This window comes from Coturnix japonica, chromosome 1 (genome assembly GCF_054131305.1).
Source record: "Coturnix japonica strain WE chromosome 1, WE-NBRP24, whole genome shotgun sequence".
Lineage (NCBI taxonomy): Eukaryota > Metazoa > Chordata > Aves > Galliformes > Phasianidae > Coturnix > Coturnix japonica.
Window position 1 is genome coordinate 179,169,851 of NC_140663.1, and position 19,116 is coordinate 179,188,966.

The 19,116-nt window shown below is 54.6% G+C and overlaps 1 protein-coding gene across 2 annotated transcripts in view; it reads right to left on the reverse strand.

Annotated features, from left to right (window-relative positions):
- DCHS1 (dachsous cadherin-related 1) overlaps positions 1-19,116 on the reverse strand; it is a 69,649-nt gene that overhangs the window by 5,426 nt on the left and 45,107 nt on the right. For both annotated transcript variants that reach the window (XM_032442289.2, XM_015852535.3), the window contains exons 5-19: positions 18,730-18,966; positions 17,341-18,360; positions 16,962-17,149; positions 12,657-12,753; positions 12,340-12,497; positions 9,803-10,637; positions 9,292-9,531; positions 8,743-8,868; positions 8,223-8,432; positions 6,894-7,757; positions 6,244-6,357; positions 2,762-2,973; positions 2,436-2,590; positions 1,143-1,273; positions 422-708 (exon numbers count right to left, since the gene is read on the reverse strand). In XM_032442289.2, coding sequence (XP_032298180.2) covers positions 422-708; positions 1,143-1,273; positions 2,436-2,590; positions 2,762-2,973; positions 6,244-6,357; positions 6,894-7,757; positions 8,223-8,432; positions 8,743-8,868; positions 9,292-9,531; positions 9,803-10,637; positions 12,340-12,497; positions 12,657-12,753; positions 16,962-17,149; positions 17,341-18,360; positions 18,730-18,966 — 4,874 coding nt within the window. The remainder of the gene's footprint in view (positions 1-421; positions 709-1,142; positions 1,274-2,435; positions 2,591-2,761; positions 2,974-6,243; positions 6,358-6,893; positions 7,758-8,222; positions 8,433-8,742; positions 8,869-9,291; positions 9,532-9,802; positions 10,638-12,339; positions 12,498-12,656; positions 12,754-16,961; positions 17,150-17,340; positions 18,361-18,729; positions 18,967-19,116) is intronic.

Here is a 19,116-nt window from a genome sequence, read left to right on the forward strand (position 1 = left end):
GAGCTGGCTGGGGTAGTCATGGCCAGAGTAACCCAGTGCAATGCTAGCCAAGGACTTCCCATCTCTGCACCAAGGCCATGGGTGGCACCTGTAGGCACCTTTCCCACATGCATAGAACACAGCCTAGTCTGTGCGACTTCTGAACTACAAGAGGATCTAGGTACTGATGTTTTTCTCTGCTGATCCCACTGCTGTGTGCTTGGTTTCAGCCTTCTGACCACACTGCAGTGACAGCAGGAGGGGTGCTAGGATGTGGGCCAGAAGGACAAGGATCAGGATAGGATCAATTCCCTCTTCAAAGTGATCTCTGTGCCCCACAAGGCCAGGAGAGCCAGGCAGGACACAAGGGCAGCAGCGGGGCTTGTTTGGGTCAGCCAGCACAGTCTATTACACACATGCTCATGAGCGATGTGGGCAGTACCTGGTAGAAGGCCTGGCTGAAGGCCGGTGCGTTGTCATTCATGTCCTCCACGATGACGGTGAGGTTGGCCTCGGTCTCGTGGCGGGTGTCAGAGGCTCGCAGTGTGAGGGTGTAGTGGCTGCGCTGCTCATAATCCAGCGGCCCCGTCAGGGCAATGCGCCCCCCATAGCGCAGCACACTGAACGTGCCCACAGCATCACCATCCAGCACGAGGGTGTAGGAGAGTGCTGGGCCAGAGTCCACGTCGTTCCCTGTCAGCTGGGCGATCTGGGTGCCAAGCAGCATGTCTGTGGAAAGGTGGGGCGTGAGCCAGCATCCCCATCTCCTCAGAGGCACCGACTCACACGGGGACAGCAGGGAGATGCTGACGGTGAAGGGGCAGGTCCTGGGAGTCAGGCAGGGGGACAGGGAATGAACGCCAGGGGCAGGAAGCTGGCAGGGCAGGGGTGTGCAACCAGAGCCCTCGTGCTTTGGGGCCAGGGAGGAGCTGAGTTCAGCTGGTTCCCTCAAGACACGCAGCTGCACAACCCGATGGCACCAGGACGTCACAGACGGGGCAGTGCTGGGGGGCTCAGTGAAGGACAGTCAAAGGTCCAGCACAAGCCAGCCCTCAGCGAGGGAACAGGCCTGCTGGGGGCTTCTCTCCCACCCACAAGCATCCACCACAACTCTCATCCTGCTGTTAGTGACACATTACCTCATAGGGCTGAGCAGCACTTACTTTCTGGGACCCGCACCTCCCACGGAAATGGGATGGTGGGGCTGTTGTCATTGATGTCCATCACCACAACTGTCAGCGTAGCAGAGCCCACCAGAGGGGGCGTCCCTCTGTCCATCGCTGTTACCACCAGGCTGCAGGAAAGCACAAAGACACAGCACGAGGGTCACGACCAGTGTACACACACAGCATCTGGAGCAGGAGGACACTGCATGTGTGCACAGGCTGAAGTATGCACATGTTGTAGGAAAATTGTGCACAGAAATCTGGAGTGTATGGGGCAATGGATGTGTACAGAGCGTCTGGAGAGGGTCGATGGATGTGCACCTATCAGGAGCACAGGATGCACATCTGGGTGTGTATTCAGAGGGCAGCGGGTTTTCGTCCAGCACCTAGAACATATGAGCAGGCTGCGCATGTGGGCACAAGTGTATGGAGCACCTGGTAGGCAGTGGATTAATGCACACACACGGCATGTACACATGCACAGCTGGGGGCTTTTGCAAGGGGAGGGCAGTGGATGCACCCACAGCGTTTTCAGTCTGTGAAAGGGGCAGGAGTCTGGGATGTGTATGGGAGAAGAGCCGGGCAGAGCAAATGGGGGGAGCAGGGGACAGATGTCAGTGTTTGGGGCATATTTGGGAACTAGGGAACACAGGGAGCCTCGCTTTGAGTGGACCATAGGTATTTCCAGGCCTTGGAAAAGGGGAGGTAGATGTGAAGCAGTGAAGCATGGATATGGCAAAGGGAATGAGGTCTGGGTGAGGTGGGGGAAGTTGTTCCTTGTATCTGTGCCATGCTCTCTTACGTTCAAGAGATAGGGGAGGACGTAAACTCATCTTACATGGCTGTGGTTTGACTGGAGGATGAACGTGTGGTGAGGGACCCATAAGACCTGGAGTGAATGCAAGGGGATTTGCAGAAGGGTTGAGGACAATGCACAGCTGCTGGGGGACACGTGGTAGGGCAGGAGGGTGGAATGTGTGGGAGTGGGCAGAAATTGAACAGATCTAACCTGGATTAAACAGGCAGGAAAGGAAACGGATGCAACTACTGAAGAGACCACTGCCCCCTCCACAGCCTGCTCAGATTTGCAAAGGCCAGGCTGAGCTCAGGCTCATCTCACGGCCATCTGTCACACCCTCATTTGATACCCAGGTTACCACTTAGTCCAGGTTCCTGCTATTTAGTGATAGTGGTGTGGCACCAAGTAGCAAAGTACCCTCTGCATCCCCAGGGATGCTGCTCCTACGTCCTTTTCATATCTGTGGTACAAGTTGGTCTGGCCCTACTCACCGTGTCTGGGACCAGATCTCCCTGTCCAGGATGGCAGCCGTAGTGATGGTGCCGGTCTGAGGATCGATGTGGTATAAGCCTGTCATTGGTAAGGACTGGTTGATGGCGTAAGTCACCTGCCCATTCATTCCCTGATCCAGATCATCTGCTAGGACCTGCAAAGCCATAGGAGAGATTCAGCAGTGCAATCTGGAGCCCTGTAAACAACGGATCTCCAAAGCTAGACATATGGATCCACAGGTGCCAGCCTTAGGCACAGCCCACCTCCTCCTCCTGACAGAGGCAGCCAGGGGAACTGCTGTCCCTGTTTTTGCCCCCAGTGCTACCTGGATGACTGGGGAGTCATAGCTCTGCGACTCCCAGATGAATGCCACGTAGTTCTGCAGCTGGAAGCGTGGCAAGTTGTCATTCACATCTTGCAGATTGAGGTTTATGGCCATAAAGCCGAAGGAAGCTGTTGTCTCTGCCTGGACCACAAGGCGCAGCCGAGGGCTGGCCTCAAAATCCAGGCTGCTGGAGTCCTGAACTGAGATGGCACCTGGAGAGAGAGCAGGGTGGGGGGAGAAGGGGCAAGTGATGCACCAGCATGCCTGGCCCTCACCGCTGTTGTTCCCTTGCACTTAGTCCATCCCTCTGTCAGTCTATCCATTCTCAAACAGAATCATAGAATCATAGAATTACCCAGGTTGGAAAAGACCTTGAAGATCATTAAGTCCAACCGCAGCCTAACCAGTACCCTAACTCTAAGCAGAAGCCTACTGAGCTTCCTTCAAACCAAAAACCTTCTCACGAGCCACAGTGAGATGCTCTGCTGGTAAATTCTGCACAGTGCTCAGGACAGACACCTTCCATTAACATTAAAGCATGCAATAGTCTTCCCAGTGGGAACATCATCTGGTATAGAATCATAGAATCACAGAATCCTTAGAGTTGGAAGGGACCTTTACAGGCCATCCAGTCCAACTGCCCTGCACTGCACAGGGACACCACAGCTCCATCAGGCTGCCCAGGGTCTGATTCAGCCTCGTCTGTGAAGTCTCCAGAGATGGGGCATCAACCACAACACCGGGTAACCTGCTCAGTGCCTCACCACCATCACTGTAACAGTTTTTTTCCTTATATCTAACCTAAATCTACCCTCCCTGAGCTTGAAATTGCCAGTTTAGATGAGAACTGCCCCACGTCGAGCCCCATACTGCAGAGCTAGCTCATCAAGCCCTAGCCTAAAGTCAGCTATCTGCACTATTTGTCTATTCTGAATCCATACAAAGAGACTGAAGGGCTGCAAATAGTTCTCCTGCAAGGGGCCTGAGGACACACATCCACATAAGCATGGACTCTGGCAATGACACAATTCTGTCCTGGTTTCCTGGGGAGGCTGTGGATGCCCCATCCCTGCAGGCATTCAAGGCCAGGCTGGATGTGGCTCTGGGCAGCCTGGGCTGCTGGATGGTGACCCTGCACACAGCAGGGGGCTGGAGCTGGATGAGCACTGTGGGCCTTTGCAACCCAGGCCGTTCTGTGATTCTATGATAAGACCATGGGGCTCCTAAAAGATCCACTAAAACAGATGTAGGTAATTAGTGTATCAGGTATTCAGCAGCAGCATGATGTTAAACAAAGGAAAATGTCAGGTTCGGCACCTGGGATGGAGTAACATTGGAAGCAGGCACAGGCTGGACAGCAGCTCTGCAGGAAGGAACCTGGGGCTGCTGGTGACCGCAGGCTCAGTGTGAGCCAGCAGTGTACCCGGGCAGCCAGAACTGTGTGCTGGGGTGCATTAAACAAAGCACAGCCAGACGGTCAAAAGAAGTGATCCACTGGTGTGGCCTCACCTTGACTACTGTGTGCAGTTCTGGGCTGCACAATACAAAAGCATGCCAAGTTACCCAAAAGCATCCAGATGAGGGCAACAAAACTGATAAAAAAGGACTGGAAGGCCAGGGGAGAGGCAGGGTGCATGGGCACAGCACAGAGCTGGGCACGGGGAGGTTCAGGCTGGGCATTAGGAAACATCTCTATCATGAGGCTGGTCAGACACTGGATCGGGCTTCAGGGAGAGATGGTCGATGCCACATCCCTGCTGGTGTTCAGGAGGCTTTGGATAATGCCTCAATAATAAGCTCTAACTTTTGTTTATCCCTGAGGTGGTCAGGGATTTGGTTTCAGTGGTCTTTGTAGTTCCCTTCTGTTCTGTTCTATGCTGTGCTATGCTATTCTATACTAATGACTGGCAGCATTCCCAGTGATGCATCCAAACATAACGAGGAGAAACTGGCACGTTGTTGCAGCACAGCTTAAAGCCAAGGGCACCGTGTGCCACTGCTGGCAGCCAGGGGGCTGGAGAGCCACACTGAGCTGCCCTGTGCCTGCCCCATCTTCATGGTGCTCCAGAACCCACATCCAGTCACCGTGTGCAGCCTGCTGCACAAGGAAAAAGCAGAGATGTGCTCCCCAGGCAGACAAATGAGACCTGAGAAGGGAAAAATCCTGTGTTCTGGGCACTTTGGTGGAGGGAACGTTCCTCACTGATGATGAAGTGCAACAGCAACCGAGGCACAGCCAAGGCATGCCCAGGGTGGCTGGGGAACTGCTGGCACACACAGCCCAGAAACAAGCAGGAATCTGACAGGACAGGGATCACAGGGACATGGCAGGGGATGTTCTGTGACACCACTGGGCTGGGGCTCTTCAGTTTGGAGGAGACTGAAGGGTGACCTCATTCATGTTTATAAATATGTAAAGGGTGATTGTCAGGAGGAGGGAGCCAGGCTCTTCTCAGTGACATCCAATGACAGGACAAGGGCCAATGGGTGCAGATTGGAAGAGAGGAGGTTCCACATAAATATGAGAAAAAACTTCACAGTGAGGGTGAGGAAACACTGGAATGGGCTGCCCAGAGGGGCTGTGGGGTCTCTTTCTCTGGAGCCATTCAAAACCCTCCTGGATGTGTTCCTGTGTGACCAGATCTGGGTGTTCCTCGATGATCCTTTGAGGTCCCTTCCAATCCCTGACCTCTGTGCTCTGCAGACCTTCTCATATCCCAGCCTCTTCCAAACTGCAGGGCAAGCAAGGTCCCCCCTCCCCTCACACTCAGCCAGGACTTCCTTGATGTCAGGGGAAATGTAGCCCTTCCAAGGCTGCCCTTCGAAGCTTGTGGTGCAACCAACACCAGCTTGCCTAGAATCACTGGGCAGTACCCTGCAGCCTGCCTCACTGCTTTACTGGGCTATCAACCACCCAAAAACACCACTGTTATGTTCAGCATCTGCTGACTGCTCAGAGCACAGTGGTGCAGAGGGAAGGCTCCCTTAGAAACACCCACAGGTCAGTGAGTTGTTCACCATTTTTTGTCACCTTTGGGACCATGCAGCCATGACCACCCAGCAGTGCTGCAGTCACAGCAGCTAAGATGAACACTGGAGAATAAGACATGGCAGCCCAGCTGCCTGGATCCGAGATCCCACCTGGGATGTGTCACTTGGCCGTAGTGTTGCTGTCTAATGCAGGAGCACATCCAGATCATCTCTTAACGATGGTCGTGGCCTCTGCTAACCCCTGAGCAGGGCTTGTGAATTTTGGAGGAAAGGTCCAATAAGCAGGAACCAGTATTTTGCTAGGAACTGTACTAGCATCCTCAGGACACTGACAGGATGGCGTCTAGCATGAATACTAACACTATTGAATTTAGTAGTATAGAGGTGTAAACTGAATTCCTGTGCTTTTGGTGGACCCTGAACACTGTGATAGCTGAGCAGGCACTGACAGAGCACAGACGACTCCAACCTGTGTGGTTCTGGTGCTGTACCTGAACTGGGCTGGATAAGGAAAGCATTCTTCTCATTGCCGCTGATAATGCTGTATGTGATGCGCCCAGAAGAGCCCCCCATGTGCACAGCTTGGATGCTTGTGACAGCAGTACCTGGAGATAAAGGAAGCAGTGTTGAATGGGCAGCAGTCTCAGGGCACACTAAGGATCAGGGTGGTAACACATGTTATACCACAGGAACACAACCCTGCCTGATGACATTGCTGTCAAAATATGTGAGAACCAATGGTAAACTCTGGGCTGGGAGACAACACTCCTGGGGCCTGTCTATGACCCTTCTATGGTCTCAGTCTGAACCCTGCAGCCATTCCAGCAGCAACTGGGCACCTATTGGGTGCATTGTGATCAAAGCATCTTGAGGCAAAAGCTCACAGGATTATCACCCCCAGTCAGGCCCTGTCATCCCCTGGGTCTACCCAAAGCATAACACAACTTCCTAAGACCCTGCAGTGCTCCCTTGTCTGAGTTCCAGCTTATGGAACTATTCTAGCTTGGCACCCACCTCCCATCCCATCCCATCCCATCCCATCCCATCCCATCCCATCCCATCCCATCCCATCCCATCCCATCCCATCCCATCCCATCCCACTCCATCCCAGCTTGTGCTGAGCACTCTGCCCAGCAGATACCTGGAGCAGCATTTTCTGGCAGGACCACTTCATTGGTGCTGCGGGGAAAGCGCAGCCCCCGGTAGGGCTCTTCCTGCAAATGGATCACCACCACACCAGTAGAGGAAAGTGCTGGCTGCCCCAGGTCGGTGGCCAGGATGAAGAGTGTCCGCTGGCGCTGGCTGAGTGAGCTCAGGGGCTGCAGCAGCTGGATATCCCCTGTGTAGGAGTTGATTGAGAAGGCTGAGTTCGGGGTGGCAAGGCGATACAGAATGGAGGCATTGGCACCTGCATCCCTGTCCTCTGCCCTCATGGTGGCCACAACTTGCTTGAGCGGCGTGTGGCGAGACAAAGTGACGGTGACTGGGCTGTGCAGGAAGGCAGGAGCGTGGTCGTTGACATCCCGCACCGTGACCGTGACACGCACAGCTGCGCTTTTGGGCTCCCATGGTGCTGAGTCCACAGCCTTGGCCAGAAAGCTGTAACTTGGCTGGCGTTCCCGGTCCAACTCCTGGGCACTTCTGATGCTTCCAGTCTGTGGCTCTACCTGGAACATGCCCAGGGACTCGTTGCCCAGGTAGTAGGTGACCTGCCCATTGGTGCCCTCATCAGGATCCTCAGCTTCCAGCTGCAGCACCAGGGAACCAACTGGCAAGTCCTCGGGCACCTCCACCACATAGCTGGCTTGAGCAAAACCAGGAGCATTGTCATTTAAGTCCAACACCCGCACGTTCACTGACATGGTTGCACTGCGTGGTGGCGTGCCGTGGTCTTGAACCACTACTGTGAGGCTGTAGAAAGCAACTTGCTCTCGGTCAAGGGCACGTGCAGTGGAGAGGACACCAGAGATGGGGTCTAGGATGAAATCCTGCTCAGGATCTCCATCTAGAAAAGAGAAAGATTAGCAAGACAGCGTGACTGAAACTTGAAATTGGCACAGAGAGGGTCCTGGACTATGCTGCTTGGGATGGTAGAATGAGCTGGTGTCTATAAGGCCCCAGTGTGTGTGTGTGAGTATGTGTGTCGTGCCAGAAGAAACTCCACCAGCTCACAGAACAGTGCCACGCCACAGTAAGACATGGCATAACAGCAAAGACTTGGCAATCTGTAAATTCCACAGGCCAGAGCAAGCAAGAGAGGTATGAAGCTAGTTTGAACCTGGGGAAACAGACAGGAATTAGAAGGTGACAGAAGAGAACAGCTACTCGTGGTCCAGGGCAGGAGCGCAATGATGCAGAACAGGAATTGCCACAGGTGATGCATCCCAGAACTCCTGGCAACCCGTGGTGAACAGCCATTACTCTCCTTAAGAAAGAAGCTACAGAGCTCCCCGTGTCCCTGTGCTCTCACCTGCCACGCGGTACTCTAAGCGCCCGTTCTCGCCTCCATCGGGGTCAGTGGCACGCAGGGTGTAGAGTGCCACACGGCTTTGGTTCTCAGGGACCTCCACAGAGCAGGACTCACTCTCCAGCTGTGGTGTGTGGTCATTTTCATCCCCTACTGTGATCCGCACAGTTGCCTTGGAGAGGTTGGGGGGCAGGCCACCATCCCGGGCATAGACTGCAGGAACACAGCAAGAGTGCTGCAGATTACACCACAGACTGGGAGCTGCTAGCAATGCCATCACATGCACCTGTCCAGGCAGTCACAGGGTAGCCAAGAATGGGAGCACGGGCATTTCTGTATGCTCAAATCATCCAACAACTCTGTGTGCCCCACAAGCCCCCATTACTTCCCAAGTCTTGTTCTCCTTGCAATGCCACTCTGTCCCAACAGTGGAGAAAGTGCATCTGCCTGCTCCGTGTTCTCCACCTCTCCCTCCCCAATGCCTGCTGCTCCCTCCCATGCACCAGCACAGCACATCACATACCCATCAGCACGTGCTGCTCCTGCTCCTCACGGTCCAAGGGATGTGTGGTGACAATGAGACCCGTCTGCGGGTGGATGGAGAACGGCCCCCCAGAGAGACCTCCATAGGTCACCTGCCCGTAGGCACCTGCAGGAGGAGCATGTTTGAAGGTAACCCAGTAGCAACACCAAGAACCTCTCACTCGGCTCACAGCCCTATACTTCTTCCCTCCCAGGGGTCACACTGTGGAAGGGGGTGATCTCACGCCTTGGCAAGTAAAGGTGTGGGGAGAGATGTGTGGTGGAGGGAGGCCTCAGCACTGTTCAGTTTGTGGAAGACAGGACAAGGAATCTACAAAGAACAAAGGGCACTGACTTGGGAAACAGAGGGAACTGCAGTCTCTGTTCTCATCTTCAGCTTCTCCCCAGGTCTGTCCCATCCCTCATTGCTAGGCCAGGTGATAGTCCCTCCCTCCATGGTCAAACGTGCTCCAAAACAGGCAGGAGGGAGCACATCCCGTCCTGTGTGCTGTGTCTCCAGAAGGACCCTGAGTGAGCCCTGCATCCTCACCCAGGTCCCGGTCTGTGGCCAGCACCTGCAGGACAGGGCTGCCAGCTGGGAGGTTCTCCATGACCTGCGCCTCATACTCAGGCTTCTCAAAGGTGGGAGCTTCATCGTTGACATCCATCACCAGTATGGAGAGTAGCTGCGTGGCCGAGCGGCGTGGGAAGCCGTGATCAGCAGCCACCACAGTCAAGTTGTGTTGCACCACCTCCTCACGGTTCAGAGCCCGCACAACAGAGAGAGCACCTACAGACACGGGGAGAGGGGTGAGCTGAGACCATATGGCTCCGAGACCAGCCACTCCCAGGACAGAGATGCTGCAAGTCTGCAGGGATGGAGCCAGGGACGGCCAGGTCTCAAGACAGCAGGGTCACCCCAGCTAGGTGTGCACTCCACAAGTTCTTCACACCTCCAGGTGATCTGAGCTCTCCGGCCCACGCTCTCCTGTGCACCGTGCAACACCTCCACATGTGCCTCACGCTCCCAGTGCCACCCTGCACCCTCCCCAGGCTCTCACCTGTGCTGGGGTTAAGGTGGAAGCGGCCGTCGCTGTTGCCTGCTCGCAGCGAGTAGCTCACTCTCCCATTCTCTCCCAGGTCGTTGTCCTGGGCCACCACGTGCAGAGCCACAAACCCTGTTGGCCGGTCCTCCATGACGCTGACAGCAGCGGGTGACAGGAACACGGGCGCGTTGTCGTTCACGTCGGTCACGAAGACACGCGCTGTCACAGCAGACGAGCGGCGCTGGCTGACGTTGCGGGCCTGGTCCGTGGCCTCCACCACCAGGAGGAAGGAGGCCACAGCCTCACGGTCGAGGCTCTGCCGAAGGCTCAGCAGCCCCGAGCGGCTGTCGAGCTGGAAAGGGGCCCCCGGGGGCTCCTGGCGCAGCAGGGCGTAGCGCACCTGACTGTTCGGGCCCACCCCGTCCCCATCCAGAGCCTGGAAGGTGAAGACAGATGAGCCAGCCTGCGCATTCTCAGGCACCACAATGGTGATGGGGTCTTCGGGGAAGGTGGGCGCCTGGTCGTTGCAGTCCTGCACGTGGATCTGTACCAGCACCAGCCGGCTGGATGGGTAGCCATGCTGCGTGTCCTCAGCGCTCACTTGCAGCGTGTGCCGTGCCCCGGCTTCATAATCCAGCTCCCGGGCAGCATAGATCTCCCCTGTCACACTGTCAACAACAAAAGTGCCATCCCCACCACCTCCTACCACCGTGTAGGTCAGCTGTCCCCGTGCAGGGGCATCAGGGGGGGCCACTGAGCCGATCACAGAGCCGGGCCTGACCCCCTCCAGGGGCTGCAGCGTCAGCACGGTAGCATCGGGTCTGGGCAGCAAGCGGGAGGATGGCAGCACCTATAAGGAGAGGCAGCAGTCAGGGACACGCTCTGGGAGGGACGCTGGGGAGCCAGTGGAGTAGGGACATACAGACTGCGGGTTTAGGGCAGCCAGGTCACAAGTCTTGTGGCCTGAAAAATACATGGAGAATGAGCAAAAGCTTGACAGGGTGAAAGACAAGCTTCATCTGGGGAGCTACGGCAGGTAAGGACAGAGCTGCTGACTGAGCAGAGAAGGTCTGAGGCACCGGTGACACAGGTATCTGAAGAGAGAGTGTATGGCTCTTCTCTGTGGCACCCAGAGGCACTGGGCACAATTGAGAGCATAGAAGATTCCATCTTAACACCAAGAAGTCCTTCTGTATGGGGTGCGTAACTGAGCACTGGCACAGGCTGCCAAGAGAGACAGTGGGGTCTCCATCCATGGAGACCTTCAAAAATCATGGCTGTGGTTCCGAGCAAACAGCTCGGGGTGGCCATGCAGAGGGAGTGGACCAGATGGACACAGAGGCGCCTACAGCCTCAGCCGTGCTGTGACCCTGTGAGTGGGTTAGGTGCTGTAATGAAACAGATGCCAGCAGAAACAGTTCTGAAGAGAAGGAACAATCAGATGAGGTACAGAGAAGGTAGCTTAGTATGATCCAAAGATACATAAATGCTATTATTACTCTAATTAAAGATACTGATACTAATTCAGGGATGACAGTGAAAAGCAACAGTGTCATCTGATGGGAACGTGTCTCGAAAAACTCAGCGCACTCATGTGAAAGAGCTGGGGAAAAGAGAATCCAGAAAAACCATCAACCTGGAGGAGTATCAGAACCAGGGACTGTCAAGCAAATAGCTCCATCACCGCAATGCCAACAAGCACTTCAGCCTGGTCTCATTACTTCGAAGGCCGCAGAAGAACTTCAAAGACAAGAACAGCTACAGTCATGCATAAAAAGGAAATGTTTTTAAAACGTGTCGTGGAATGGCTAAAGGCAGATGTGCCAGTCCAGCACAGGGCTTCTCTCCTCGAGCACAAAGGAAATACAGCAGGTCTAACTTAATATAATAATAAAAGAAAGCTGTGTACATGATGGGCTCGCTGACAGTGTTACAGGGCACTGCCTGAACTCTCTGCGCAGCAGAACATCAAACAAGTACATCAAGTGGTGATGGGAACTGCAACAACACGACAGGATGTGTAACGGCACACCATGAAAGTGCATGGCTGGGGGGAAACTGGAGTCCTCTGTACAATTAAGCTCATTACTAACAACAGAGACAGGACTTTGCTATCTGAGCCAACGCACCAGACAGCGAGCACCACAGTTAGGCAGACATGAAGAAAACCCCACATGTCCGGAGAAAAAACACACCAGGAAGAATTAATATCTCCAGGCAGGAGAATTCTAAGATCTCCCCCACAACAGAATATCCAGGACAGGGCGGGCTGTGCAAGCCTGGAGAAGACAAGTGTTTACCACTAATACTGATGTTGATGACTCTGTGAATGAGGGTATGTGCACAACGGCAGCCAGACCCCAACCTTTCCCATCCTGGGTCCTCCACACAGACAGTAAGGCTGAAGCAACAGGCAGTGGCTGCTCTGGGAAGAAGGTGGTGGAGAGTAAGGATGGTAGAGAGGAATGCTGCCAAGGAGCTACGCGGTGTCCTTCGAGAGCTGAGCAAGGGGTGGGTGGTGCAGGGACAAGAGCAGCTGGGACGCTGGGTACCTGAATACGAACGACGGCTGAGGTGCTGCAGGGCACCATGCCCCGATCGCTGGCTGTCACGGTGAAGACGTACTCAGCACGGTCGGATCGGCGCAGCACCGTGGCAGTCCGCAGCTCCCCAGTGGCAGCGTGCAGCGTGAAACGCTCTGCCCAGGCTCCTGCGGAGAGAGGGTGAAATGCTGCAGAGAGAGGAGGGAGGGGGGAGGCATGTGGGGATGCAGGAGAGAATGTGCTGTGGCAGAGCATCCATCTGCCTCTGAGGGACGCAGCCACATGGCAGGGAGCAGAGGCAGAAAAGCCAGGCCGGCAGCTCATACCTATTAGTGAGTAGGTGATGGTCCCATTCTCACCCTCGTCAGGGTCCTTGGCTTGCAGGGAGGCAACAAGAAGTCCCGACGGCTTCTCTTCCAGCACCTGCAGCACAGCACAGGGAGCAACTGAGTGACATCCTTCACACCATCCTCAAAACCCCAGCACCGCATCCAAGCCTTCCTACACCCATCCTGCACCTCACCAGGCCACAGCCCCCTGGCCAAGACCCACAGGCTGTGCCTGAGGCTGGATGAGATGGGGAAGGTTTGCAGCCAAACAGGCGGAGGGAGGTCCTGCCCCACCACCTGTGACGCCACATTGCTTAGTCCATCTCAGCACCCTTCTTGCACACTGCAGTGATGAACTATAGGGTGACGGAGGGACACTGCCCATGTTGCACCCAAGAAATCTGCAGTGAGGAAAATTCCCTCTGTGCCAGGAGAGCCCTTCAGAGCGAAATGTTTGAGCACTAACTGGGCCAGAGGCCACTCATCCTGGAAACAGAGAGAGCCCCCTCAGCTCCCACCAGCCAGTACAGGGTGGTTCACGATCTGTGGAAATGCAGTAGGCAGCTCTTCCTGCACCCACATGCTCTGACTCTCACGGCCTTTCCCTTCTCTCCTTTGGTCCTAGTGAACACTGCTGTCTGCAGGCACTTAAGACAACCATTTTGTGTCAGTGCACTGTGCTCAGCTAACCCGACACTCTGGGCTTCCTGACAGAAGCCACATGGAGCAGCACCACATGGAAGCTCCATTCCTGGACAGCTATAAAATGGACACATCCCCATCACCGCCCCTCCCCATCCATCAGCTTCTGGGCACCCTCAGAGCCCCACACCTGCTGGCAGACTGCTCCTTCTCCGGCACAGACTCCTCCACCTCCCCACACCTCAGCAGCAGAGCAGGAGCCCCGCTCAGCACAGACTCTGCGGTCTGTTCCCCATCAGTACAACACTGTCACAGACCCAATTCTCATCCTGCAGCACAAATCATGCTCACAGATCCAGCCCTCTGACCTCTGTGTGGTACCACTTCAACGCATGCATGCATGCAAAAGACAAACACAATCCATGCAAGAATCTAAGCAAAGAGGCTGCAGGCCTTTGGGAAGAAGCATGTGCTAACGCTGCTGCACAAGCTGTTGGCACAACGCTGGTGGTGCTTTGGGGGGGAAGAGGGGGGAAGAGGAGCTGGACTTGTTTATCCAGGCCAAGCAGTGATGTGACTGCACTCTGTAAACACTGGGGAAAGGGGAGGGAAATTCCAAGGAGAGAGAAGAGCTCTCTAAGCAAAAACACAATATTGGCACAAGAACAAATGAGTATAAAGTGGTCAGAAATTAGTTTAGGCTGGAAATTAAGAGATGGTTTCTAACTACTAGATCAAGGAATCTGGAACAGCATTTTGCAGCAGTGATGGAGGCAGAGGACCTTCTAAATATAGCTCGCTGTTTATGAGAAGCACTATCTGCATGGACACCTCTCAGCAGAACTGTGCTTGAGAGGAGCCCCCAGGCCCCCTCTGTACCAGGCTGGGGCAGGGCTTGCTCCCCGTGCTGCTCCTAACGGCCTTCAACTGCGATACAAAGGGCTCCCATGTTGTGCACAAAGCCCATCCACCAGAAATCAAGCTCCATTTGGGAAAGCAGTGACTCAGCGGGGGAGTTAAACAAGCATCATCCACGCAGGCTCCATTGGAAACGCCATTTCAGATGCTCAAACAGAGGAATAAACAACAGCAGAAGCGGCGCTGCCTCTGCAAAAACCTCAGCTTCAGTAAGATTACCACCAGGCGGGCTCATGCAGGGCTCATGCAGGGCAGATGTCTGCTCTCCAAGGAGGCTGCTGCAACTGCCAGCCTGGTCCAAAGCTCAGAGAACCACCGGGACGGGGGGCATCACTCCGAAGTGGCAGCAGTGTGTATATAGAGAGGATGCAAGGAGCAGGGTACGTATGGAATAATTCTCCTGTGAAAACTTTCCAGCTTCCAGCAGCCTGTGGCAAAGTCACTTCCTGAGCCGCAGATCGTATTTTTGTTCAGCAGACTTTGATGGATTTTTTTCTTTCCATGAATTCATCTAATTTTGAACCCATGCAACTTTTGGCAACGATTTCATGTTTTAATTACGCTCCGCATGAAAAAAAAGTTCCGTCTTTGTTTATTTTAAACCTGCTGCCCGGTCATTTCCTACCAAGCTGCCTAGTTTTTGTATGGTGAAAAAAGGGCCTTTAACTTCCACACAGCTTTCCCTGCCCCGCTCGGCGCACACCTCTGATAGATATTCCCACAGTTTCTATCATGCCAAAGAACATTTGAATATTTTCTATCTGCATGGAAACCATTACCTACCGGAGATCACATTAACACTCTTTTCTCAAGCCTTTTCAGCACTGCTGCTACTTCAGTGCAATGGGGGCAGAGCAGAGCGTACGCGCAACTGGAGATAATGAGGTTTTCTTTCAGTCCCTCTTCCTTTTCTGATAAAGCCCAGCGTTTCTGACTGCTGCCGAGACCTGAGCTGACATTTTCAACACGCATTTACAGTGATGCCTCAATTTTCTCCCCAAGCTTCAGCAGCCACTTCAGAGCCCATCACTGCGTAGGGTGAAATTTATTCTGCTTTTTGCCACGTGTGTTATCTCTTTCCACTGTTAGAAACAATGAATGCCATCTTCCATCTTCTTTCCTCATTGAACTGTGAAAGATCCTTCTGCTGCTCTTCACTGGAAGACCTCACCCTTATTACCACAAATAAACCAGAAATGTCAGCAAACAGCCACCTGTCCTGAGGGTATAACAAGATGCTGAATAGGAAGGACACCAGCAGCAGCCCTGGGCACTCCCCAGTGACGTCTTTGCTGTGAAAGCAGACACTGACCCCTTTCTGATCTCCCTCCTTTTCCTGCTGACTGCTCCCCAGAGGGACCTGCTGAAGAAGACACAGGATTTGTTTCTGCCATCCCTGTGTGAACCCTCCCGGACCTGACACACATTGCCCACGTGCCTGAGGAACAAATCTCACAAACCCCCAGTGGAAAAGGCCAATCCAGCTCCTGCTTAAAGCAAAGAATCAGTACAGAAACCTCCCTCTGCTTTGCTTATGAACATGAACATGAAAAGTTCACTGAGCACGTTGTCAATAAATCACCAAGTTTATGCTTATCATTTCGTTTTTCCTTTTTCCTCCAAGCCTTTCTTATACACCTAGATCATTCAAGCAACCTCTTCCAGTGCTTCACTCTTCTCTTTCAGTGTTTCCTACCAGGAGAGCTTAAAACCAAAGTGTACAGATAAGAATTTGGTTCAGACTCTCAACACATTTACCCACTCTCCCATCTCAGCCGTGCTCTATCTCCTTAAGGATGCATACGCTTTTGTGGTACCTCTGCAAGAAGAGAGACCTCCCAGGCTCTCAAACACTCAAATGCTGGGGCTCACTGCAGTGCTGCACACGTATGTTGCAGTTTCACCCCCCCCTCCAGAACACTCAGCAGACTACAGACAGCGAGCGCTAGCACTGCCATCACCAAGGTCTTTCAGTAGGCAGCCTGCCATGCTTTAATGTGCAGTTCAAGTGCATCCTTTCAGCTGCAGATGCTTCCAGTTCCATAGAGAGATGAGAACAGGCATTTCATCACTCAGGCCCTTGTGCTGCTATGTCCTGGCCACACATCACTGCAGAGGGGCCAAGCAGAGCAGTGCTGGGGGACAAGGCCTGGTCCTCTCCCCTTCCCTTCAGCAGCACAGACATAACTCAGAGCACAACCCTCAGCCCTGGCTGACCTTGGCCACTGCGCTGCTCTTAAAAAGAAAACTGGGCAGGGTCCCAGTGCAGATTCTCAACAACCTAAAGAGCACATTCCTGACCTCCCAGGAACCAAAGTGGCTACTGTGACGGTCCTGAGACCCAGAATACAAATGTACCCCATGCTGCCCTGTCAGTGTTCCACTCTTGGCGCCACCGGTTCAGGTTTAGGGCTTCCTCTCACTTTCCCTTTCTTTGCAGGCAGGTGTGAACCCAGACCTTCTGCCCACCGTTGGGTCCTGACAGCCCCAGAGCCCTTTGCAGGCCTCACCCACTGTGCACAAGGTCTGTATTTCCCAAGGATATGCTCATATTATCAACATATTATTAACATATTATCAACCACCCCCTGAGATCTGCCAGACAGCCCTGACTGCTGCATGCAAGCAGCCCTTGCCAGCCTTCTCATCTCTCACCATGGGACTCTGTTCTGCTCACACCCTTCCCCAGCCTGCCCCCAGCCCGCAGCGCAGCCCACCAGGGCCTCATCCTGCTCCACCGACCTGCACGGGCAGCTCCTGGCCACCACTGATATGAAGGAAAACAGGAGCGTTGTCATTCTCATCCAGCACAGTGACATAGATGGTTCCCGTGGCACTGCGGGGCGGTGCTCCCCCATCCTGCACAATCACCAGCAGCTGGTAGCTGGACTGCAGCTCCCGGTCCAGGCTGTGCTTGGTGCTGAGCTCCCCTACAAGGGAGAAATGGGGAAAGCTCAGCCCCAAAATCTCTTTAGAGAAGGGCCCACACTCAAGCTTGTTGTGGAGCCCAGCACCACGGGGGGAGGAAAATGTCAATGCCATCTGTGGTGGCACTGGCTTGGTCTGCATCACTGCCAACATGCTCTGAGCTTTCACCTCACTCGGCCAGGGGGACTCTCACCTGTCTGTGTGTGGATGAGGAAGCTGGAGTCGTGCTGCAGCAGGCGGTAAGTGAGACGACTGTTCTGCCCAGCATCCCGGTCACTCGCCATCACCCTCCCTACGCTGCTGCCGGGAGCCTGGTTCTCAGGAACAGTGAAGAAGTATCGCTCCTCACTCAGCCGGGGGCTGTTGTCGTTCTCATCAGTGATGCTGATCCGTACGGTGCTGGTCCCTGTTTTCCGGGCCTCCCCCCCTGAGCCACCGCCTCCCGCAGACGCCAGCACTGTGAGAACATACAGGTCTCGCGTCTCCCGGTCCAGGGCGCTTTTGACATACAGCCACCCGCTCTCAGACATGATGCCAAAGCTGGCAGCATCTCCATCTGCACACAAGTGGTAAGTCAGGCTCACAGCTTCTGCATCCCGCGCCAGGGCCCGCACCTGCAGGAAGCGGGTGGAGACGGGCACGCCTTCCCGCACCTCCACGCGGTAGGTGAGCGTGTCAAAGATGGGGCCGTTGTCGTGCTCAGCCTGCACGTGCACCAGGAGTGTGAAGGTGGAGCTGAGCTGGGGCACGCCGTTGTCTCGGGCCACAATGGCCAACCTGTAGGCTGCATTGGCTTCATACTGCAGCGCCCCGACAAGGCGCACTGCCCCCGATGAGCGCTCGACGCTGAAGGTGCCATCGCCGCCTGACACCAGCTCAAAGTTCACCTGCCCGTTGGCACCACTGTCACGGTCCTCAGCCTGCAGGGTGTACACTGTAGTCCCGGGCTCAGTGGCCTCTGGCAGCAGAATGGAGTCAGAGGGAGATGGGAATGCTGGCGCGTTGTCATTCACGTCTGACACAGAGATTTTCACACGGGTGTTGCTATAGGCTGGGGGGGAACCACTTCGGGCCTGGACATCCAGAACCAGGACTGCCTGAGACTCGTGGTCCAGAGGCAAGCTGGTGTGGAGCTGACCAGAGTCAGAGTCAATGGAAAAGTAGCCGTGAGGATCCCCCGAGGAGATGGAATAAAAGATGTCATCAGTATGACCTGCAGGCAAGGAAATGAAGACAGGAATTATTTGCGAACCTGGCTTTCGGCCCGCTACAGGGAGCAGAAGAGCTGGGCAGCACTGTCTGCAGCAGGCTCTGCTCCGGAGGTGTACAGCAGCACTGTGCACTTGTGTGTGATGCACAGGCACATGGGCACCTCTGTGTGTATGCACATAAACATGTGTGGGAACGTGCACCAGAGCAGAGTGACACGGGGTGCGTGTTCACATGTGTGTGCCTCTGAGTGTGCATGGAGTTCCCAGGAGGATGCTGCTCTCTGAGCACACGTAGTATTGGTGCTTTGAGACAATGCAGGGACAGTGAAAAGAGCTGCATAGGAAAGGGCCAAAAAGGGCCAAACCCTTACCAGGAGGATTCTGGGCACGGACAGCCCCCACGCTGGCGCCCTGCAGCATGTCCTCCGGCACCGTGAAGAAGTACTGAGCTTGCTCAAAGACAGGGGGTGAGACTGTGCCCTCCACCACACTGATGTTCACTCGGGCATTCGGCTGCGCCTGCAGCCCCCCTCCATCTTCTGCAGAGATCACCAGCTGCACGAGGGTGTTGGCTTTACCGCTCAGGGACCACGAGAGAGAGATGACACCTAGGAAAGAGAGCAGTTCAGAGCGCACCGTGCCCACAGCCCTGCCCACCATCCAGCACCAAAGGAACAAAAAGGCTGAAAGGGGCAGCAAACAGTGTGTGTCACAGGGCAACTGGCTGTGGAAGAACCAGAGTAAAGAAGACAAATCTT